This window comes from Sarcophilus harrisii, chromosome 1, assembly GCF_902635505.1.
Source record: "Sarcophilus harrisii chromosome 1, mSarHar1.11, whole genome shotgun sequence".
Lineage (NCBI taxonomy): Eukaryota > Metazoa > Chordata > Mammalia > Dasyuromorphia > Dasyuridae > Sarcophilus > Sarcophilus harrisii.
The window spans coordinates 396,915,017-396,940,812 of record NC_045426.1 but is presented as its reverse complement, the minus strand read 5'-3'; the positions used below and the strand labels follow the sequence as shown (position 1 = coordinate 396,940,812).

Below are 25,796 nucleotides of genomic sequence, written 5' to 3'. Positions count from 1 at the left end.
GTTCTTAAAGTTCTAAGGAAGAAAGATTTCTTTCAAAAATAACAACTATAATGTCATTATCTTTATCTTTCACAAGTGAAAAAAAAATCAAAACTGGTAAAAAAAAAACTATTTTGAACCCCATAACATATATCTCTCAGACATATTTATTCTTATTATAGAATTACATTTAACAAGAAATGATAAAACAAGTACAATCCCACAGTTAAAAGAAAAACTCTATTTAAACATGGTGGAATGAGTACTTGACAAAACAACGGGATACCATAAACCTGTTATTACCAGTTTTCAAGAAGACAAAATAAGATATATATATACATATATATATATAAATGTTTTTAAGATGTATATGTACATGTATATGTACATATACATCTTTAAAACATTTATTAAATAATTAGAAACAAAATGATAACAAAAATAATTATTAAAAATAGAAGATAATATATGTATACACAAATATATAATGTATATCTCATGAATGTATTACATAGTAAAAATTTTATTTAAAATAAGAAAGATGAATGCCCAAATGTATGTACACAAGGATATAAATTCTCATTTTCATTTTTTTAATACAAAAAATATATAGATGAAATGATGAACAAAACTAAGTATATGTTAAATGTAATGTAGATTTCAGCAAAATCAATCAATATACTTGCAATGTGGAAAAGATAAATCTTTTTAGTAGTATGAATTTTCTCTGTTTCCTATGTATTTATAACTGGAGTATAAAAATCACTATTAAGTTTAATATCTATGAAGTGATTTCCTAAATATATTCTCAATCTCAGCTATTCAAGAACTGTAATGAAGTAAAATTTGATTACCCTTATGTATAACCTAAACCAAGTTCTTTACTAATATATATGCTATAGATATGATTATTTTACTGAAATTAGTGCCATAAAAATAGAGAAATATTCACTTTATCTCAATTATTAACATTGTTATGAACACAATGATAATATTCTTAATATATCTTTTAAATATAGCATTAAATTTGGAGCCAAAAAAAAGAGAAACGTTAATTCTAAGAATTTTCACTGCTCTGAGACTGTTCTGAGATTACCATAAATCTCAGAAAACTTTTATTCTGGATTGGATTTGTCTGGCCAACAACCTGTAGTTCAATTTCAATATCAGAACTATATGAGACCTCTAGCTCATTAACCAATTAATGATTTACTTAGATGTAGAAAGGGAAGCATAAAGTGAAATGAGCAGAACCAGGAGATCATTATCCATGGCAACAAGAACCATGGGAACAGAGCGTGGAACACAACATAGTATTCTAAACTCTCTCTGTTGTTTTTTGCTTGTATGTTAATTTGCTTCTCTGTTTTTCTTGTGTTGCACGATAATTGTATAAATATGTATACATATGTTGGATTTAACATATATTTCTACCCTACCATGTTTAACATATATTGGATTACTTGCCATCTAGGGGAGAATGTGGGGGGATGGAAGGAAAATTGGAACATAGGGTTTTGCAAGAGCTAATGTTAAAGAATTATTCATGCATATGTTTGGAAAAATAAAAAGCTTTAATTAAGAAAGTGAATAAAAAAGTGAAAAAAAATTAATAGGAGTGCAAAAATACCATGAGTGGATTCATCTGAGTAAACTCCTGCCTCTGAGTTGCCAATAACGGTCTGCTAGCAGTTATCAGAAAGTTGTGAACTACTTATGGTAGTTTTTTGGATCTAAGTGATTGGGAAGTGATGGCCTGAGCATTTATTCCCCTGATCCAATTATATCTTAAGAATGCTTTTAATATATTTGAAAGAAAAAGTAGCCTAATTTTCTTAGAAACCAGGGATTGGGATAATGCTTTCATATCTTTCAAAGAAAAGTAATATAGAAAGATTTAAATCTTATTTTTAAAATTTCATTCTAATAATAAAATAAAAATTGGGAATGTGTTTATTTTGTTCCAAACTCTTTGCTAGATGCTAGGAATAAAAAAAAATAATTCAAATTTCTAGAAAGTTATTTTAAAATGGAGCTGACAGCAAATACATATATATGTGTATATTTATACATACATGTGTGCATATATGTATGTTTGTGTGTATATATTACATTTATAAATATTTATACATGTATGTTTATGTGTGTATATATACATGCATGATAAAGAGAATGGATAGAAATAAACATAAAATAGTTAGCTTCTCATCACTATTTGCTTTCTTGTCCCTCCCATTCCCTTCATCCTTCATTGTTCATTCTTATAGATGAAGAAAATCATGTATTGGTCATATCCATTAAATTTGAAGCAGAACCCTTCTTGATTCCTTTAACAATACTCTCAGATGAGATCTTATCACATGTCTGCAATACCTATTCAAGCAGTAAACCCAATGGGACTGTTTATAATTTCTTCCAGATGGTGTTAAAACATGGCCATCAGGGACCAGCTTGTCTATTAAAAGCTGTTTTCTCCCCTCAAGATAATTTTTTGAATATATAGCTGTATTCTTCCAGGTACAATCACCAACTCACCATTCAGTGAGCAAAATGACATATTTTGTAGATTGGGTCAAATTACTTTCACAATAACATTGATTGTTGACATGCCCATGTCTCTGTTTATTTGTATATTTATTTATGTTTCTGCCTTTTGTCTATCTCTTACATGCACATACTTCACATCCTCCTTTCCTTCATCTATCACTTGTGTATGATATATGCATGTATCATCTGTCTCTTTGTCTATCCATCTATCTTTAAGCTCACTCAGTAATAAATAATAAATAAATTACTGTTTCTCATCAGTATGGTAAAATCTCAAACTCCAGATAACATTTATGTTGAATGTGCCTAGCCACATCAAACCACCTGTTATTAGCTAGTATCTTATGTTGTAAGACAATATAGTGGGATAAAGAAAGGAATTTATTTTTACGGGTTAAGATAGGCAACATGATTGTGATATGCCCATTTTCACTTTTGCAAGATATCACAATAGCAGATGTTTAATCTCTTTTATTTACTTTTAAAAGATGAAAGCATGGGAACAAAAACACACTCTCAGGAATTTAGCCAGCATCACCTAGCATATTCAGAGCAATTATGATTTTTGCATTAAAATGCATTAAAATGATCTAATTTGAAAGGCATTAAGGTGACATGTTTAAAATTAGTCTAATTCAATGTATCTTTTTTTATTTTCTAAAAGATTTAAATCTATATACAAAGTTAAATACATTTGAAATAAATTAGGGTAAACAAAAATAAAAACAGATCAAAAACCAATTAAATGGAACTAAGAACTAAATGTAGTAGATATCTGAGTCCTCAATATAGCTATAAGCTTTCAGGGTGATAAGGCAAAAAAGAGTAATGTATTAGAGCATCTAATTCTTGTTGTCAGTGAGAGAAAATATGATAGGATTTTATTTCATGATATTGGAATATAGGAGGAACTTCAACTTAACTCATAATAAAATAGTTTTCATTTGGAATATTGATAAAAATAATTTCTTTATTTGCTTCATTTTCTTCTTTTTCAAAAACCTTTGTCTTTTTAGTTGTCATTCCTTTACTATCTCTTTTAATAATAAACTCAGTATTTATTTATTTCTTTAAAGAAACCACTGCTGTATTGTAATGTTTGGGCTAGCTTTCTGGAGGACCTCAGGATCAGTCTTGGTCTTTAGGGCAGGAGTGCAGGAGGTAGGAAAGCCACCAGGAGGATGATCAAAATTAGAATATCTTATTTCCAGTCCTTCTCAGCCCTTATATACCTTAGCACAATTACATCATTACAGAATATTGAATATGTGAGATCTAGAGAAACATTAAATCACCATGCTAAGTACTAAGTATATGCGTGTACTAGAGAATCATTATCTCCTCAGATTCACTGAGTCAACACCTTGTTTCAAGAATACTTCTCTAGAGTTCTGGCTCTCTACACTATATCACAGATTTACAGCAATCTCAAGGATTATAATTAAATTGAGATGCCATTTTGTCCAACTCATACTTGAACAGAAATCTGCCTCCAACATTCCCAAGTGTTTTTCTAGCCTCTGTTTGAATACCTCCAGTGAAGAGATGTATAGTACCTTTCGAGATAAATTATTTTTACTCTTATACAACTCTAGTTGTTAGGATGATTTAACTTGTTTTGAATTTAGTCTGATTAGCTGTAAGTTGCATCTATTACTCCTAGGTATGTTCTCTGGAGTCCTGTAGAGTCACTCTAATTACTTCCACATGACAACTCTGAATACTTAAGGCTAAGTATAGTATTTCCTGAAAATTCCTTTCCCTCCCACAAATTAACCACGAGTAGTTTCTAGACTAGATTGTCAATAGAGTGATCTCTAGGACTTTTATTGGACCCTTTTCTGGTTCAAAATGAATGATTGTTAAATAAGGTCTATTTAGAATGAAATGCTGTATCTCAAATGTCATCTGTCATGGGGTAGTGTATAGTAGTGCTAATAGCTTTTGGCTACTATGCTGCTTCTCATCATGCAACCCAAATTTTCCTTAGCTGTTGTGGCTGCTGTGTCATACTGTTGTCTTACTATCATTTCCCAAAAAGCTTTCCTTTAATCCTGCTCTTCAAAAGCTTTTGTTTTTTTTATTTTTATTACCTAATAGTTTCTTGCATAATGTCAATATTGTTATTTTTTCTCCACGGAGAAGACCTTCATACTAGAAATGACAGAACAAAATGACTAATAGGGAGTTAATACCCAAGACAAGAAAATTTTTTAAAAAAAATACCTAAATTCCCATAATGCGTTTAACTCATTAGGCACAGATAAATTATGAGTAGGTACAGAAAAAAAAAAAAACACAGATAGAATTGTTTAGCTCCTGAGATTTAAAGATCAAAGAAAATAAAAGAAGTAACAAAAATTATCATTGTTATTGTTTTTATCATGTTTTAATCATGTTTGACTCTCTGTGATCCCATTTGGGGTTTTCTTGGCAAAGATACTGGAGTGGCTTGCTTTCTCCTTCTCTATCTCTTTTTATAGATGGGAAACTGAGATCTGTAGGGTTAAATGGTTTTTCCAGGTTCACATAGGTCTTCTTACTATGGTAAGTATCTGATGCCTGATTTGAATTCAGTTTTTCCCCACTCCAGGCCTGGTACTTTATCCATTGCACTACCTCCTAGCTATCCAACATAAGATTAGAGGAGAATAAATATCTTGATTTCTAAAAAAAGGGAAGAGAACAGTTTGTAAAATGTAGGTCAATAAGCTTGTCTTCAATTTTGCAGAAAATTCTAGAATATATTATTAAATAGATGATTTGCATATATTTATAAAAGAAAGTAATCATTAGAAAGAGAACTATTTTGTCCTTGTTTCACCATTTTGTAGCTCTCTGTAGAGCTTTCCAGGAATCTTTAGTCTCCTACTCTGTGCATCTCTTCCTATCCTTCTGTCTCCAGTTATTGTCTTCCCTTATTAAAATTCAAGGTTCTATAGGGCAGGAACTACCTACCATGATTTTTATTTAGGGGAAATATGATTCTTATTCTTGCAATGTCTGAAACCAAGTGACATTTAGTTTTCTCTTTCTCTTTCGTTCTGTCTCTGTTTCTGTCTGTCTGTCTGTCTGTCTGCCTGTCTCTGTCTCCCTTTCTCTGTGTGTATCTTTGTCTCTCTCTACTATCTGTCTGTCTGTTTCTCTCTAACAGTTTTTGACAGTAATCCCAAAATAGTAAACGAGTTGATGTTTTATATCAAGTTTATCCAAAATTTTGTAAAGCTTTTGACAAAGTATCATATCTAGTATACTAAAGAATAGAAAATAATAGTCATATATGTTTAGAACTTATTAAACTTATTAAAAAGTCACACCAAAGAGTAATTGTTAAAGCAGCCTTTTTTGTCAAGTTTGCCAGAAATCTGGGCTTTGTCCTGTGATATTTAACATTTCTTATCAATAATTTGGATAAAGACATAGATGGTATATACATTAAATTTGAAGGTGACAAAAATGGGAGAAGTCAGCTATCACACTGGATGCAGGATACAAAAGGATTTTGGGCAGCTAAAGCACTTGGTGGATGGAGGAATATAAGATGAAATTTTATAGTGGTAAGTTTCTAAGTGTTCTTGTGCTGTATGGTAATAGGAATAGAAAAGTCCTAATGACACTTTATTCCACTTATAGCAGAAGTCATACAGAATAATATTTTCAGTTCTAAAAATTAATAATTAATTGTGATATTCATGAGGCAAAGAATACCCAAAGGAGTGTGACCAGGATATTAAACTTCCTTAAGGTTGTATTATATAAAGACTAGTTAAAAGAGCTGATTCTCTTGAGAAAAGGATACTTTTGAGTAACAGAATAGCTGTGTTTTAATATTTGAAGGGTAGTCATGTGGAAAGAAATTTTATTTGTTCTAGTTGAATTCATAGGGCAGAACCAGAAGAAAATGAACAAAGTTGCAAAGATGAGGAAAGAGTTGAGTGATGCTTTGACACTGGGGAAAAACAAACAAACAAACAAACAAAAAAACTTGCCAACAATTTGAGTTCTACAAAAATAAAGTAAACTGCCTAGTATGGTGATAAACTTCTTCTTGGAATCAGGGCTGTACTTGTTGGATGCATTATAGTGAGTATATGTTTTATGGATAAGCTGGACTAAATTGATATGGAGGCCCCTTTTGATTCTCTATTCTACAATTATGAAATTTTTTTTAGCAGATCAAATGTTGTTTGATGCTGTATCTTCAACAGCCTTTAGATCTGAAACTCATACTCTTATATCTGTAAAGAACTTTTTTTCAGAGAGGGGAGATTAATCCATGTTCAAAAACAGGTTTGTTCATTTACTTAATACCTGATCTTTTTTTCTTGTCTTAATGTGAGCTCCATTATTAGATAATATGTTCTATTTCAAACATCAGACGTTAGAAATGGCATCAGAAATCACTTACCCCATTCATTGCCATATTTCCTCTGTTAGTCCATTTATTCTAAGTATGTTTTCTTTTTAACTTTCCCTACTTAGGTATAACTTCTGAGGGCTGATGTTGTGTTCATTGACCAAAAAGGGGCATTTTAAATCATATGAGTTTCTTCTGTCAATACCATATATATTCAGAAAACTCCACATATTGATATGTCCCTTACTTGTCCACTCTGAGCCCCATTGTATGGCATATGGATATAGAGAAAATTTCCATTTAATATATTTATTTTCTTTGGAAAAATGCTTTACACTTGGGCCAGTGTTGTGGCATCATCTTCTAGATTTTCCCTACTTCTATTTAATTTTTTAAAAATTCATGCTGATTTAAATGATGTTATTTGTAAGGAATGTTATTTATGGTCATCAAAATCAAAAATAAAACATATTTTAATGAATAAGAATTGAAAAATAGCATTTTAATATAGTCTTCTACAAGCATGAATTTGTACTGTGACAGAAGCAAATGTTGTTTTGAAAACTGCATGCTAATTATAACAAAGATTAAATATTTATTAATGTAGACATCATTTGATGGTGGAAGGATGAAAATAGAATTAAAATAATAAATGCCAACTGTACTATTTACCATGTATGTGATATCTGGTAAGTCACTGACTCCCTGTATTGGGCTATCTTCATTTATTCAAATACCTTCCCTAATATCCTTCATGGATTTGATATTAGAAACAAATTCAGTCCTGAATATTGGTTATTATGATGGCAGGCATCATTCTTTCATTGATTTATTTATTTTTATTGATTAATTGCATATGTGGATTTGTAACTTGAATAATAAAGCAGGGTTCCTCTATTAAAGTAGATTTGCAACTATTTTGCTATTTATAATCTTGCCTAATTGTCTTGTACATTAAAGATTGTTGCTGGTCCAGGTACATAAAACCAATGGCCTTTTAATGTTCCCAAAGTACTTTCTATGCCTTACCTTACTTACATTTAGCAGTAACCTTGTAGGGAGCTATTGTAGGTATTTCTAAATCATTTTGAGGATATGAAACTGAGTTTTAGAGAGCTTAAATGACTGGTTCAAAGTCAAAGAAATAGAAATGCCAAAGGCACTTCATTTATTATATCAGGTTACTTTCAAAAACATTAAATATACCCCTTATATAAATGTTAAGAATGAATAATCCCATGTCTGGAAAGTTGTGCTATAACTATCAATGGTGTCAGTGTAACTTTTAGCTTTAATAAGTTAAGTAGTCTTAAAATATTAATAATGTAAAGCTACAGTAAGTTTAGAAGCATGCTTTACTTAAAGAGTAGAAAAAAAAGACGAATCATCAGTCCATTAAAGAAGAAAGCAATAAAGGAAAAGCTTTTATATATTAGGACTTATTTCACCTAGTCAAATGAAAATTATGAAGTGAGAGAGAATGGAGGAGGGCATGTTTTTGTCAATAATAAAATGATAAAGATCAAAAGAGAAAAAGGGGACAAATTCTTGGGAAAAGACCTATGATGAATTTGACACAAGGAAGTACTTTGCCATTGCAGTTTTTCAGTGGCTACAATGAGTTTTCCAGAAAGGCTGTCACCAATCTTAATGAACCAGTTCAAGTTTAAGATAAATTATCATATATCTCAAATGACTTTAGCATACTCCTTCTTAAACACAATAGAATGGATCAGTTTATTTATATCCCCTCTAGGCCTGAGACTATATTAAGGCCTACAAAATTCTAAACTTCTTTGCCTTAGTAAAGCCAGAAATGTATCCATATTTCTTTTGACAACAGGAAGCAACACACAATAAGTTGAATTATCTTTCTAATAATAAAATTGAAAAATAATTGAAGATAATTCCTTCCAAACTGTGAGTTATTGATGATTTTGCATATCACAGAAATGGAACTTTAGAAATTATCTGAACATCTCATTTTACAAGTGAGTGAACTGAGGCAAAGTATAGGGGTTTCTTCATGATCCTTGGGCTATGTAATCAAGAATAAAGTCAACTCCTAGTTTTCTGAATGTAATTTTTTTCTCTTTTTTTTATTTTTTATAGCTTTCAATTTACAAAATCTATGCATGGGTAATTTTTCAACATTGACAACCTTTTGTTCCATTTTTCCCCTCCTTCCTACTCCTTTCCCCTCCCCCAGATGGCAGGTTGACCAATACATGTTAAATATGTTAAAGTATATGTTAAATATAATATGTGTATACATGTCCATACAGCTATTTTGCTGCACAAGAAGAATCAGACTTTGAAATAATGTACAATTAACCTGTGAAGGAAATCAAAAATGCAAACAGACAAAAACAGAGGGATTGGAAATGCTATGTAGTGATTCACACTCATTTCCCAGAGTTCTTTTGCTGGGTATAGCTGCTTCTATTCATTATTGAACAAATGGAACTGATTTGGTTCATCTCATTGTTGAAGAGAGCCACGTTCAACAGAACTGATCATCATATAGTATTGTTGTTGAAGTATATAATGATCTCCTGGTCCTGCTCATTTCACTCAGCCTCAGTTCGTGTAAGTCTCTCCAGGCCTTTCTTAAATCATCCTGCTGGTCATTTCTTACAGAACAATAATATCCCATAACATTCATATACCACAATTTATTCAGCCATTCTCCAACTGATGGGCATCCACTCAGTTTCCAGTTTCTGGCCATTACAAAGAGGGCTGCCATAAACATTTTAGCACATACAGGTCCCTTTCCCTTCTTTAAAATCTCTCCGGGATATAAGCCCAGTAGTAACACTGCTGGATCAAAGGGTGTGCACAGTTTGATAACTTTTTGAGCATAGTTCCAAATTGCTCTCCAAAATGGTTGGATTTGTTCACAATTCCACCAACAATGTATCAGTGTCCCAGTTTTTTCCACAACCACTCCAACATTCCACATTATCTTTTCCTCTCATCCTAACCAATCTGAGAAGTGTGTAGTGGTATCTCAGAGTTGTCTTAACTTGCATTTCTCTGATTAAGATTGAAACATCTTTTCATATGGATAGAAATAGTTTTAATTTCTTCATCTGAAAATTGTCTGTTCATATCTTTTGACCATTTATCATTTGGAGAATGGCTTGATTTCTTATAAATTATATTCAATTCTCTATATATTTTGGAAATGAGGGCTTTATCAGAACCTTTGACTGTAAAAAATGTTTTCCCAGTTTATTGTTTCTCTTCTAATCTTGTCTGCATTAGTTTTGTTTGTACAAAAGCTTTTCAATTTGATATAATCAAAATTTTCCAATTTGTGATCAATAATGATCTCTAGTTCTTCTTTGATCACTAATTCCTTCCTCTTCCACAGGTCTGAGAGGAAACTATCCTGTGTTCTTCTAATTTATTTATAATCTCATTCTTTATGCCTAGATCATGAACCCATGTCATTTTTTTGTACCTCTAATGCATCCTTTTAGAATCAGCTTCTCCCTCATGTCATTATCTTTTTATGTGGATCTTGCAATTTCAATTTTCTAAAGCTCATTAAAGTTTAATTTCCTTTAAATTTTATATGTGAATGCACACATATATATGTATAATATGCATATGCATACATAGATGTTTGTATATACATATATATATATATATGTTTATGTTTGTTTTCTGAGAGAATGAAAAAATACAGATACAAAGTTAATCAGATTTATAGCTTCATTCAAGTTGACTAAAATAAAATTTATTTCATGTAATAATTTTTAAACTTTATTTTGATTTTCTGGCATTTTGATTATAATTTCCATGGCCATTTAAAAATTTTAAGTGTATTGTTCAAATATATAACATAAGAATGTAAAAACAAATGTAATGAAGAAAAACCCCTCAGGTTGTTGTTAATTTTTGGCATTGTGTAATTAAACCACTTTTTAATGTTATCTTTTGCCAGTATCTAATTAGTAATACCATCTGTTGAAGTAGTGCCAACCCATCTGTCTGTAATGTTGTTCTCTTCATTTTTACAAAAAGAGTCTGCTTTTTTCTGGTTCCTGTCTAATTAACTTCTCTCACTGTAGAATGTAATGTTACTCAACTTTGTTTACACATTTCTCAAAAATATGAATATCTGACAGTACCTGTTTGTAGCTTATAGAAATAGAGCACATTAGTCAAGAAACATTAATTAAGTACCTAGTTTGGGCAAGGCAATGTGCTAAAAGATGAGGATACTAAGAAAAGTAAAAGACAGTTCTTGCCCTTGGAGAGCTCACATTCTAATGGGGGTGGGGAGGGAAACAACAGGCAAAGGATTGTATGCAAACTCTCTGCTCCCATCTATAAACACTTTGTACAAATCATATATGTGTATATATATATCACATAATAATTTAGTTCCAAGAGACACACACATGAACTGATTTATATGTGTATCTGTGTATGCACACACACACACAAAATCTGTAATTCACTGCATATGGAACTCTATAAGTGTAAGATGAAGATAATTAGCCATTATGCATTTAAAAAGGGTTTACTCAATAGGAACTCCCTATGTCAATTAAATCAGACACACATGCAGAGAAATGGACCCACACAAAAGGGGCAATAATATTTTGAGAGTTTAAATCTAAGATCACAGTAGGATGATGATGATGATGATGATGATGATGATAAAGAACCACAATAGCCTTTATATAGCATTATATATCGACCACAATAGCCTTTATATAGCAATAATAGCGAGACAAATTAAACAATGTGGTTTATGTACCTTATGGTTTATAAATCTCATTACAGCCTTTTGATATAATTATTCTATAATGATTGTTATAAAATAATTAATAGCAGATAATACTTTGTTTTGACTAATAACAATATAATAAAATATTTGTAATGATAACTTAATAACAATAGCTATTGTTATCCATATTTTAGGAATGGATTTTACAAAGCTTGCATTAAGTGTTTACTTTGTGCAGAGCACTATGGTAATTGCTAGGAGTACAGTTAAAGAAGTCATTTTACAGATGAGAAAACTGATTCAGAGAAGTTAAATTAACTTTAGTTATATGGTCTAGTGTCAGAAGGCAGCATTTAGAATCATATCTTCCTGATTGAATTCTTCTCCATCTCCTAAGGAATCAAAATTATGGGTATTTAAATGTTAGAGAAGAATTTGTGACACAACATAGTAAGAGAAATTACTTTCTCAATAAATTTTTATAATACAGTTTATAAAGCCTCTAGTAGCATAAAATGCAGAAAATAAAAATCCACTTAGGAGAATAATATATCAATATGATAAAAGCCAGTTATGTATATGTTGATTGCTGCTTACTCTACTTTCTTAAGATTTGCTTATATGAGAAAATATATTAGAGAATGAAAGCATAATAATAAAAAAAAAAACACCTGACACATGTAGCACCTTAACATTTGTAAAGCACTTTACATACATTATCTTTTGTTAGTTTTAAAACAGTCAGATGAATTGGATGCCAAGGTTATTTTTCCTAGTTTGTGAATGACAGACCAAGTTCAGAGAATTTTAAATAAGTTGCTCATGGTCACACAGCTAATGAATATTGAATGAATCATTGAATCTCAAGTCTTCTGAATTTCAAGTATAGTTTTATGTCCATTGTATAGCAGAAGATAATTTTCACATCAGGTATGTCGATTTCAGATCTTTACAATATGAATTGAATAGTAGAATCAATACTGGAGAACAAGGATTAAACTGTAAGAATGTGTTTGGATATAAAAGAAATTGTTTGATAGGAATCTAATTGTAATGTTATTAAAAACATTATATTTGTATGGCCTTTGCTAATTTAAGCCTTTTTTTTTTTATTCTTGTAATGATTTCGTTAGGTAGGCAAATCAAGTAAGCTTTCTGTTTTATACATGAAGAAACAGTCTCAGAGAATTGCCTTCTCCATTTCACAAAGTTAGAAAGATGTGGAAGCCACATCTTTGATCTCTAGTTCAAGAGGCTCTTCATAATCTGAGTGAACTGCCTGAGAGGAATTCATTAGATGACGTGCAGTACAAGTTTTAGTTCAGGGTGAAGATGATTGCTTTATCTCTTCTATAAAGCCTTTGAAACACTGTATTTTGGATCAACCATTCAATCATTCATGGTAGGAATCAGTATTTATATTTATTGAATTGTATAGCTCTGCAGTTTAACTTAGCTTTTTCTCATACACTATATATGTGTAGACTAATGGCTTATATGGGATATTTAAGCTGGGAACAATGCAATGGCTGGGAAAAATGTGATGAAAAATTATAGTCCTTTGCAGTAGGCTAGCTGTGGCTGATTTATAGTCATTAGAAAGAACAACATAGGAAGGACCGACGAGGATAGTATATCTTTCAAGGCTACATCCAGATCAATCAGATTGCAGATCGTTTGAGTATATTACCAAACTTTGTTGAAAAAAAAATATTTACATACAGGGTATTCCAAATGTCTTAGTGCAGTTTAGCAGCAGCTGGGTGACCTAGAAGCAGCTAGAGCATTAATCCTATAATCGGGAAGGTCTAAGTTCAAATCTAATGTCAGATACACTTAACATAATGCTTTGCACGTGGTACTTTTCAAATGCTAGCTGTTATCATTATTAATAGTACATTAATATTGTGGAATAATGTTTATGAACAGAGTTTACTACCATCATACTTTATTTTTTCAAGATACCATTTTCATTCCACTCTAGATGACTGCCTTTAGGAAATGTTTTCTCCAACTTGTAATGAATGCAGCAAATAATTAAAATAATTTATTTAGAAACATATATTTTGGCCCAATTGATGTATATACAATAGCAGCCCCATTCTTTCAAAACTTCATAATTGTGACTAACCCTTACCATCTGATGAAAATAAAACAGATATCTAAAAATCAGAAACATCTTGGAGATGGTGTGATCCACCACAAATTCTCAGTAAAGTGACTTTGCATTTTAACATAGTATTGTAACAGTGTTCATAAATAGTATCATGCCCTTAGAGAATGAAGAATACTTGAAAATCTCCCACACTTCATGCTGTTCAAGGACTTTATGTTAGAGATTATTGTTTCTTATATCTTGGATAGAGCAATACATTTGAAAAGACTCTTATTCTTGTTTTTAGTAAAGAAAGGATTTTTTTTTTCTTTCTGATTTTAGCTAATATTTCTCTTATAGTGCAAAGGGTATTGGACTTCTGCAACTTACGTGTTGCTTTTTGTTTGCCTTTTCTGAAACGGAATCTGAATAAACTTTACGTTAGATAGAGATTTTTCCCTTTTTATACTTCAAATAAATTAAAAGCCCTGTAATTATTTTTCTTGTTGATAACATCAGCATTTCACCATTAAAAAAAAGATCATTTGACCAATAATAACCATAAAATGTTTGTTACTTTAGAAAATGCTTTGTATTACACAATTTTCAATATCATAATTTTAATATAAAAGCACAATCAGTTCTAAGATTAGAAAATCAAAATTGCATAGGATCTCTTTTGCTAATACACTTAATTACTGAAGCATATTGATAAATAAGTAAATTGCAAATACACACAAAATTGAAATAAAGAGTAATGATAGCTATCTTTAAATAGTAGTAACATTTTTATATACAAAACTTCATTTTTCCTAAGGCTCTTGGGAAATAGGTAATGGAAATATGTTTATTCCTTACAGATGAAGAAACTGATTGAATGGTTAAGCAATTAACCCAAAGTCACTTGGGAAATATCATTGGATTTGATGTCATAGGAGCCGGGTTATACTGTTTACTTCTGTGACTTAGGGAGTTGTTATTTTTTACCTCTCTGAGTCTTAATTTTTTCATTTACCAAATAAAAGAACAAGACTAAACAAGTTCTTTCTTATTTTCCATTTATGATTCTATGATAAATTGGTATCAGAACTGGCACTCAAATCCCTTGATACCAAAATAAAGGTTCTATCAACAACAAAATTAAAGCATTTTAAAAAGCATTATTGACAAAGGAGTGTTTTTGTGAGTCAAGTCTAAGTTCTTACATTCCATGCAAGTATTTGTCATAATGGCATGTAATTAAAGACAAACTAGTTAAAAATTGGATTTAAATCAATTGTGTTTTAAAGGAAAGCTGACTGTATCTATAGTCCAAAATTATGAGAATTGTGTCATTTAGTAAGCAATAAAAATTTTATATAGCAAGTTTTTGTTAGTGTTTTTTGACACTGAGAAATTTTTAGGGAAAGTATATTGTGCATAATTTAAGAGATTATTCTTTGGATATAATGATGGGTTTCTCTTAAAAATTTACTATGGAGTTATGTTTAGTCATTAGCATATTGATTGTTCTATTATATAATCTCTATATGAAGCATGTTTTATTATACTTCAAACTTCCAATTGCTTTCTTCAAGCTCCTTATCTTTTTTAGAAATAATAATAACAAATTTGTAAAATGGAATTAAATTATTTTGTTATTTTTTTTAATTGATATCTTTTTGTGTGTTTCACCCAAATGACAGAAAAAAATCCCCTTCCTTATGTCACCCATTTAAACAAAAGTTAAGATCTGTTACTAGTAAGAAACTCTGCTCCTTTAGAAATGCAGCTATAATAAAACACAGTTATTGCAGACAATCATAATAATAGCTGGAATAAATAAATAAATTTATATATATATATATATACATAATGTTTATTTTTTACAAGAGTATGTATAACTATATACATCCATATCTATATCATAGCAAAAATAAAAGTACCTCAAACTAAAAAGTCTCTAAAAAGGCTTGGAAAAAACACATCAACATCTGTAATACAGTAATATCTGAAGATATTTTTTCTTCCCTCTATGTGGACTTTGTTTATTATTTTAGGCAATTTCAGAGTCTAATAGCAAGGAAATATCAGATATCAAAACATACTGAAATAAAGCCAACATGAATTGATTTTTGTTAGTATGAGAAGAAAAACTGTGGTTCTAATTATTAGGTCATAGTTTGTGTTCTTTAGTTGTTATTTTTAAAATTACAACTGTCTCTGCCAATGTAAATCCTATTTTGTTTGTCTACATGGTACATCTCTCCTGATATAGAAATATTCATTGAAGTACATATTACATATATGTCAAAAGAATTAATGAAAATCCTACTTTGCTAAACACTTTTAAATTTTATATTTTGAGAGCAAAAATGATATACAATTATAATAATAAAGGAAACTACTTTGATGAAATTTAGATTATTACTCAAAGTTATAAAAAAAACTTTTAGTAAGAAAGAATTGTATCACATAGAATATAAATTATTTGTATTCTACTGGGCCAATAGGAAAGGAAAGGAAATAGGAAAGGAAGGCATTTCATTTCACCACAACACATCACTGAATATCTGGTAGAAGCTGTAGTATATTTTTGTAGATATATTTTTTATCTTAAGCTTACGAAGATTGGTAGGATATACTAGGGATGTTTAAAAGGGAGCATTTTAAAAAAATTATCTAAAAATAATTGAGAGGCCATTTTGTGAAAAGGGGAATGGACTTCATTAGATTAGGTTCAAAAAACAAAAAAGGGGACAATGTGGGAAAACTACAAAGAAGCAAATTGGAGCTTGATGTAAAACAGTTTCCTAAAGATTAAAGTTTTTAATGTAGGATTCCACTGCCCTATGAGGTAATGGATCACTCTTCAATGGAGACCTTTAACAAAGATTGGGTGACAATTTAGAGGGTTTCTTTCTTTAAAAAATATCTAACATATAAATTTTAAATATACATAATTAATAATAATGTAATTATTACATAATAATTACACAATTATGTATATACACATGTATATATATATGTATATGTATACTTATATTTATTGAATATTTATGTCAGAGGATACAGAACTATTGCCTACCTGGAAAGCCTGACTTCAAGTCTTTTCTACCAATTTTACCAATAATATCATTGATCTACTTCCTATTTCTGTGACATTTTATTCTGAATTTATATAAGCTTTTTATTATACAAAGGAAAACAATAAAGATATTTATATAAGTACTTTGGATTTTGGAGAGACTAGGGCTTGGATAATTGGACCACAGAAGTACCTTCCTGGGTTAGGTTCAATAATTAATTTCCCTTCTTTTCATCAAGGTACTCAATGTGGCAAATCCGATTTTTATTTTGTATAGATTTAGTAATAGTATATGAACTAATATATACTTAAATTTTTAAATCTTGTTTATAAAGTAATGGAAGATAATTGGATATATAGAAAGCAGGACTGAAGATTGCTTAAACATTCCTTAAAATTACTAATTCAAAGCATTTTAAAACAGTATCTAAAAATGTTGAAAATTTGTGCCTCTATATAACTTTATGATGAGATACTTATTTGTCATTGACCAAGTAATCATAAGTCATCCCCTTGTTTTCCTAGTTTGTTAACTGTTGCAAATTCAGAAAATGATAAGACAGTGGATAATATTTTTTAGTATTTATGGAGAACAGCATCCTTTTTAGAAATAAGCATTCATGCAACATAATTTAGTTCTATACTCAATTATGAGCATTTTGATATTAGTTAATGAGTGACATTTTCTACTCTGACTCTCTGACCAATAAACTATTGTTTAATTTTATGAATTAGACACACACAGACACATACACGTATGTGTTTCTTAATCCAGACCAGAATATATAAAACTTTTTTTTTCCTTATAGGCTGTGGAGTGGGAGTGTGATGAAGCTACTAAAAGAGCCTGTTACAGTAAGGGAAAATCTAAGGTAAGAGTACAACAGCCTGATTCTTAATTCAGAATTTATTTTTGAATTCTCTTCCTCCTTCCCCTCCTCCTCCTTCTCGTCTTCCTTTTCCTCCTCCAAGAATTATTTGTTCCACTCAAGTGGGAGATGTGAGATCTTCTTTCCAACTAAGTCTTTATATGAATAATCTTATCTAATGCCATTTGACTTGTGTCTCATTCTTTTATTATATTTCTTGAGATGCCTTATCTCTCATTATTCAGAAATAACAAGTTGGTATATGTAAAACTACTTCTTTTTCTTCTTCTTACTACTTAAATCCCATATCCATGTTTGATTCAACAAAACAAACTGATTTAGTTATGAGGCCAAGAAATTTGTCTTGGCTGAAAATTTTGATAATGTTGGCCCTTTGTTTACAAAATTAGATATAGTATTATGGTTAATATTTTGGATGTAAGCTTTCAGAAAGAGAAAGTGTTCACTTCCCTCTCAGGGTTTTAGGGCTTTGCTTGATAGGTTGGAATATCTTTTCCTAATGCCATGGGCTTGGACTTCTCTATTTGTGTGTTTTCCCACATTTTTAACCATCATTTGTTTTAGTCCCAGATCTGCCAACAACAATTAGCTTTTAATAAGGGACATTTTCTTTGAAGTTACAGAAAGAAAAAACATAATAATATTAATATTATATATATATATATATATATATATATATATATATATATAGTCAAACAAAACAAATAAACATATGGACCATTCTTTGGAGAATACATGTCTTATTCTATAATTCTAATTCATCCTCTGCCAAAAGGGGGAAAGCATATATTGCATTATTATGATCCTGAAATTACAATTGTTCACTAGTCAATAGAGTTCAGCATAATCCTGTTAGAATATAATGCAATTCAGAATTATTGACTTTTAAAAGAAGACTTATATTTGCCAAGAAGATGAATAGCCCCTTGTATAAACACTGTTCAATCCTCTACTTTTGTGTCTACTCCTTAGTAAAATCTTGTCTCCTGATATAGAACCATATATAGGAAAATCCTCAAATAACATGGAGAAAATGCCAGGCAGCTTTAAATTCTTCTGTCCACTAAAAGATAGTGGGAGGCATATGTTTCAATAATAGATAATGTTTTCAATATATAGCAAGCTCCATTCCAAATGGAGTAAACATAACCTTTGCTCTCTTTCTACATATATATACACTCTGCTTCCTTTATTACATTTCTGTCTAAAGTAAAAATTAAATTACTGAAAAATACAATTTTAGTCATCTCCTTAAGGGATATCCTAATGAGTTCATTTTTGAGGGAAGGATACAACAGCTTGATTTTTAAACCAGGACTAGGAAGGAAGGAAGGAAGCTATAGATTGTAATTTATGAGTTTAAGATTACTGGTAGTTAGGAAGGCCAGTATTCCTTTATCTTGTTTTCTTCCCTATAATTCTCATCGATATTATATGCTCTCTTTCTTTGTTGATAAGCTTTGGTTGATGATATTTACAGTCACAGATTAATACCAAATATAAGAAAATACCATGTAAAAACATCAATTCATAAGAAATGATTTTTGTTAAACATTAACATTTTATCACAGTCACTTACTTCAAAGAAATCTTGTGACACCTACACAGATCTGAATTCTGTGTAATTACATTGTAAAGTACATATTGATTGAAATGGATTTTGACTACTTGGAAAAATATGTTTCAATCTTGTTTTAAAATTCCATTTTTGTCCATGTTTTCTAAATCATACTTTCATTGGTTATTATCCTAAATTATATATTTGCATACTTTTAGAAGGAACCTCTCTTGATGAGCAAAACAATAGTTCAAATAAAATATGATTTATTATTTACAATTATTTAATATATATCCTCCATGATTTTGTTCTGTCAGTTTAAAAGTATAAAAACAGATTTTCATTGTGATTATAAGGGAAAGACATCGTGTATCCTTAAAATGGAAATGCTTTTTTATCAACTATGAGTATTCCGTGGGGCAGTAGACACTATTTTATAGCTGATTAGCTACTTTGGAAAACTGAATTGGAAATTGAATTCTTTGTCATTTGAGGAATTATGTGTATATCATTCAGCAATTATACGATAGTGAAAAAGTAAAGGAAACCTTTACATTTGAGTATGTAGATAGTCATATTGAGATTTACATACGTTTTTGGCTTATTGACATTCTGAAGATTGTCTCACTTAATTTTTTGAACACTTTACCAGTGGGAACAAAATCACTTTTTAAATGATACTTTTGTTTGGGAGATTTTTTTTAAGTATAATATAATCATTAGTTAGTATGCATTTATCAAGTAACTACCCCAAACTAAAACCTTGTTCTAAATTGTCAGAATTCAAGAGAAATTAAAGACTTTCTTCTCTTGACCCTACTATATGTTGTGGAAATCAAAGCATAGATGTGTAAACAATTTAAAAATATTCTCTTTGCTTATGAATTTTCTTGTCTTAATTCTGTAATATGTTGGCAATATTGTGCTTCTTTTATTATCTTTGCATATTCACCAATGAAAATTGGGATAAAAAAATGCACTCTAATTTTTATTTCATATGTAAAAGTACTACAGTTATATGTTTGCTTTCTCTTGATCTAAATGCTGATAATACTTTCATAGAATTTCTGCTTTTTCTTATTTTTTTGCATTTACCAAATTTTGCAAATTAACCAAATCACCAAATTTACCAAATTAGAATTCACTAGTCTTTTCTTTCTTTTCAAAGGTTTGCTATCTTGTACTTAATCTTAAAATAGCCTGTGGTCATTCTGTAATTTCTCATATCTTTTTTCTTTCTTTCCTCTCTTTAGCTAACCACATGCTTTTTAAAAATGAAATATTTGTTCATAGTTATTAAATAGTAATTATTTTGAAAGATCTGATACAATCCTTGTTGTTAATTTGTTTATCACTTACTTTGAAGGAGGCACAATATTAGCTTTAAATTGTATATTTGAAAAGAAAAATTCAAAAGAAATTAATATTAAAGTTATTGATATACACTGAGATGCATTTTAATATGTATCTTTGAAATTACATATCACTTAAGACTAAAGAACCTTGCTTGGTAAGTAATTTAAGATTAATTGCTTGGGAAGTAATCATGAAAGATTAAGTCTTCTAATGCTGCCATTAATCAGTATTCCCAGTGATTTCCAAATAATGCCAATTCAACATTTTAAATAAAAAATGAGGATAAAATGTGATTTGGAAGTGAATGATGACATTATTATCATCAATATGAAGCAAGTTTCCCAAACCAAAAACATCTTCCATTGACATTTTTCTTTCTACATGTGAGAGTAATTCAATTCAAGTCTAAAAACATTTATTAAGTATTTGTCATTTGCAAGACACTATATTTGATGCCAGGAATACAAAATTAAAATTAAAAGTGGTCCTGCTCCAAAGGAGGTTACATCCTATTGAGAACAGGGAAAATGAACAACAGTGGGCAGATAAGTAAAGAGATGAGAGTAGGAAAAGGTGCTATCAGATAGGGAGATTAGGAGAGGTTTGCTATAAAAAATAACATCACAACTGGACATTGAGGGAGGCTTATAAGTCTCAATGACAAAAATGAAGATTTGTATTCCAATTTTTGCAGAGCCTTGGAGGCAGAAGATAGAATGTAGAGTTTGATGGTCTGGCTTATTTAGATTATATATTGCATAAAATGGTGGAAAGTATAATGTGAAACAAAAATGGAAACATAGACTAGGCTTGAATTAGATTGTTAATAAATGTTTTTTAATAAAAGAAATCTAAATCACATCAAATTATAAGAGATTAGCTTTGAATAAGTATCAGTCGAAACACCTGCGAAGTTTTTTGGCCCACCAAATTGGCAAAGGTGTCAAAAGATAGGAATAATCTGTTTTAGGAGCTGGTATAGAAAAACAGGAACACTTTTTTAAAAATTAGAATTAAATACAGTTATTCTGAAAAGCAATTTGGAATTATGTAATAAAAGATCTAAATGACCATGTCCTTCAACACAGAGATTCTACTATTAGTACATATCCCAAGTTGATCATTGACAAAAAAGACAGCCTCCATATTTATATGTGACAAGAAAGAATGGAAAACAAAGTAGATTCCTATAGTATTGAATGGCTAAGTGAATAGTGATATATAAATGTCATAAAATAATATTTTACTATAAGAAACATTGAGTACAATGAATTCATAGAAGCATGTGAATGGAATCAAAGTAGAATCTCAAAAACAACATGCAGAATAACTATAGAGTATAAACAGAAAGAATGACAACTGCATGGAAATAAATGTTATAAAATTACAAAGGAGAAGCTTAGTCCTGAAAAAATGTCACCTTCCCTTATTCCATTACAGATGTGGTGTGGGAGTAGATAAGTGGTGGTCTACAGTTGTGAAACATTGTAAATGTCAATTTTTTTCCAATGTATTTTTTTCTTTTTAAAAACATTCTTTGTTATAAAGAGAGGCACTTGAGGAAAGAAATAGGAGAAATGAAGACCATCTATCTGCAATTTAAAATATCAATAAATATTTATTTTTGGAAAAGATCATATCCAAAAAAAAAATAAATCGTAACTTGTGGTCCATACATTTTTATATATTAATAATTATATTTGGTTAATATTTTATTGCATTTTTCTTGATTTTAATTATAAAGTAAGGAGAAACAATATTTATAATTTAATGACTTTTTCATAAGGCTTCATTAAATGCCAACTATGTGCCAAGTACTATACTATGTTTGCAGATATAAACCCAAAATGAACCTATTCCTTCCCTTACAAAGTTTATGTTCAACCAAAAAATGTTTATAAAAACAAAGAAAAAGTTAATTATCAAGACTAGGAAAGGACATTTTTATTATTGTGGTGTTATATTATTTACTAATTGGTATTAGAAGCATTAGAAATAAATATGGCTTTAAAAGTTGTAATTATGCTGGATTTTTTTGGTAGATGAAACATCTAAATATAGTAAATTTTCTACTCTTCAATATAGTAAGGAAAAAATGGTACAAAATCCATAAACATATCCTATAGCCTTCATATGGTGTGAATGCTAAGATTTTGGAAAAGAAAATAGGGAATGAAGTCACAGGAATTGAAGATTTTCCTCCATACTCACATTCTTGATTCCTGTAATATTATAGATTTTCTTTCGCCAAGTTTCATTGCTTGCAAAATACTGTGCCTATGCCTTGATTACAATGTAGTTTTAGCTATGGAAATATATAGATAGCAGAAAGAAAAGACAGAAAATGATGAATGCTTTTTATTAAAGATATTTAACCCAGAAAAAAATCTCCCTCAAATAGCTTATCTTAAATGCAAGAGGATTTAATGGCAGTACATGATAAAAAAAAAATATAATTCCTTCTATGTTGCTTAAAAAAAGCTAAACTAATAAACTTAAAAGTCCTTCTCTGACTTCTTTGTTGTGTTTGTATTAAATTATGCCTAATATTTTAGAGGTGGTTTTCTAAACTTTTTTTTTTTATCTCAAATAGATGTATGAGTTTTTGTATGATATAATCTTGAAGCCAACATCACTGCCTAGCAGCTAACAAATAGTAGACATAACACTTTGAAGTCCAACATTCGTGACAAATCAAATATGACAAATTAGACTGATCATTAAGGAAAAGATTCCTTGAGGAATCAACAGCATACTTTAAAAATATGCAATAATTTTATTTGTCTAGATTTTCCCTATATTTGTTCTAGTATAAAAATGAGCATTATTCATATTATTGAATAGCATAGGGACACTCTAAACGTTTTCTATTATATTCACTGATTTCTTTTTTTTTTCCCAATCACAATTTTTCCCTGTCTTCTTTCATATAATTGCTTTCATTTTCTCCAATTCCTCTTTTGTTTACATATGATTTTCTAATTTTCATGGAGGATAATGATTGTGGCAGTAATATAGAATTGGAAGGATTTGTAGAAAAGCACCATGTAGTGTGTATGTGTGTGCATGTACATATATGTGTATGCCGAGAAATTTTATATTTTTACTCCTTCAGTCTCTTTCATATAGATTTTATATTTTCTTCATAGGTAGATTTATCCATGTCATTTGTGTGCTTAAAAATCTTAATTGATTTGTAGTTAGAATATACCTTGGTCTATCATTTCAAGCCTTCCACGGTATGGTTCTGTAGGCCAGTCTTAGCTGATTCCAAATCACCCAGGTAGTAATGAACAGCTGGTCCCATTGTCTGGGAAGAGTGATATTACAGTATAATAGTATAATAGTGAAATTCAAAGTTATAATTTATAATTAATGTTTAAAGGAGTTGATGATGGCATGTTAAAAGTAATCTGCATTGAACCAATTATTCTGGTGTTAAGAGATTTAACAAAGAAATCAGTAAATAAACTTAATTAAGTACCCATTATAGACTAGGTTCTGTGCTAGGCGGGGGGGGGGGGGGGGGGGGGGGGGGGGGGGGGGGGGGGGGGGGGGGGTAGAAGGAAAGGTAAAAGACAGCCTGCTCTCAAGGATATCACAATCTAATGGAGTTTACCTTAGATAATGAAGAGAAGAATGTTAACTTGGAAGGCCCAAATAGGCAAAAAGAAAAAAGAAAAAACTAACACACTTAAGTTTGGTGCTTTTGATAGCATGTGATGAGTGACAAGGCTGTAAAACCCTTAAGAAATAGATTGACAGTCTCAGAGATAATATGGCAGCTTGTATATAACACAAAGCGAACTGGAATGTCAACTAATATGAAGACTGAGTCACACTCTTGAGTTGAGGGCAGATGTGTGATAAGATTTGTTTATAGGGTAGTAGAGGGCCAGTGGATGAACTGTATGTATTTCAGGTAAGAAGAAGGAAAATAGTGAGTGTTCACCAATGAAGTCTTTCACTTGAATATAAATCTTGAATGGTCAAAAAGTCCAGCTGATCTCACATGTAGGAAAAGTTACAGAATTCCAAAGTTGCTGATGATCATCTCAAATGATCTCAAGTATCCCACTAAGAGGAAATTGTAAAAAAAAAAAAATAAGTGCATTATTGACCATCAGGTCTCCCTATGGGAAAATAATATTCTGAAAGATGAAGCAGTCAATCAGTACACATTTATTAAACACTTCTTGTATGTTGAGAATTGTACCAAGTACTGGGGATGCAAAGAAAAGCAAAAATACTCCTTGCCCTATTCCATGGGAGAGGCAACCTGTGTGTCGGCAGTATATAAAGAATAGATTGGAGATCATCTCTGAGGAAAGATGCTAGTATAGACACTGTTCACCTTAGAACTAGGTAGGATGAAGAAGCTACTCAGCATATGATAAATAGCTGGGACTATACCTATTGTCTTCATATCAAATCTATGTGATTTATTTTATGTTCTATCTTGCCATGATATCCCTTGCAAATTCTATCAAATATACAGAAGGGGAAAATTTTAATTTCTAGGACAAAGCAATGACAAATTTTTCTCATAATTTCAAGATTAGGGGATACAGATTCAATTGGTAATTCCCAACTTGTGAGCCACAGAATCCTGACAGGCTTGAGATATTTTGAAAGGGTCTACTTCATTGAACCTAGTAATAATGTTTCATATTTACTTTGAGATTTAAAATTTGAAGCTTCATTTGTAAAAGGTGGATGTGTATGGGAAGAAAATTGGTTCTAGTGTTGAAGAATCTGGGCTATAATATCTGTTTCTGGTGCCTTATATTCTGTACCTTTAGTTAAGATCCCTAATTTCTATGAGACTTTTTTTTTAATATATAAAATGAGGGATTTGGACTATGTGGACTCTGAGATTGCTTCAAGTGTTATGTCTCCAATTAATGCTATCATCTAATTTGATCCTCAGCAAGGCTCTTGTAACACATAGCTTTTTCCCCATTTTTAGAAAGAAGCTTTAAAATTAATAACAATAGTTGACATGTAACATTTTTAAGATTTTGCAAATCAGTTTCAATATGATATTAGAGATAATTTTAATGACATAATATTTGTAAAGCACTTAACAGTGCTGACCACATTGGAAGTTCTATGGATGAATAGAGTGCCAAGCTTAGAGGCAAGAAGATTCATTTTCCTGATTTCAAATCTGGCCTCAGACAGTTAGCACCTGTGTGAC

The 25,796-nt window shown here is 30.4% G+C and overlaps 1 protein-coding gene across 3 annotated transcripts in view; it reads left to right on the top strand.

Moving 5' to 3' along the window:
- The window catches only part of SEMA5A (semaphorin 5A), a 600,495-nt gene that overhangs the window by 289,286 nt on the left and 285,413 nt on the right, over positions 1–25,796 (top strand). For all 3 annotated transcript variants that reach the window (XM_031946119.1, XM_031946120.1, XM_031946118.1), the window contains exon 6: positions 17,602–17,664. In XM_031946119.1, coding sequence (XP_031801979.1) covers positions 17,602–17,664 — 63 coding nt within the window. The remainder of the gene's footprint in view (positions 1–17,601; positions 17,665–25,796) is intronic.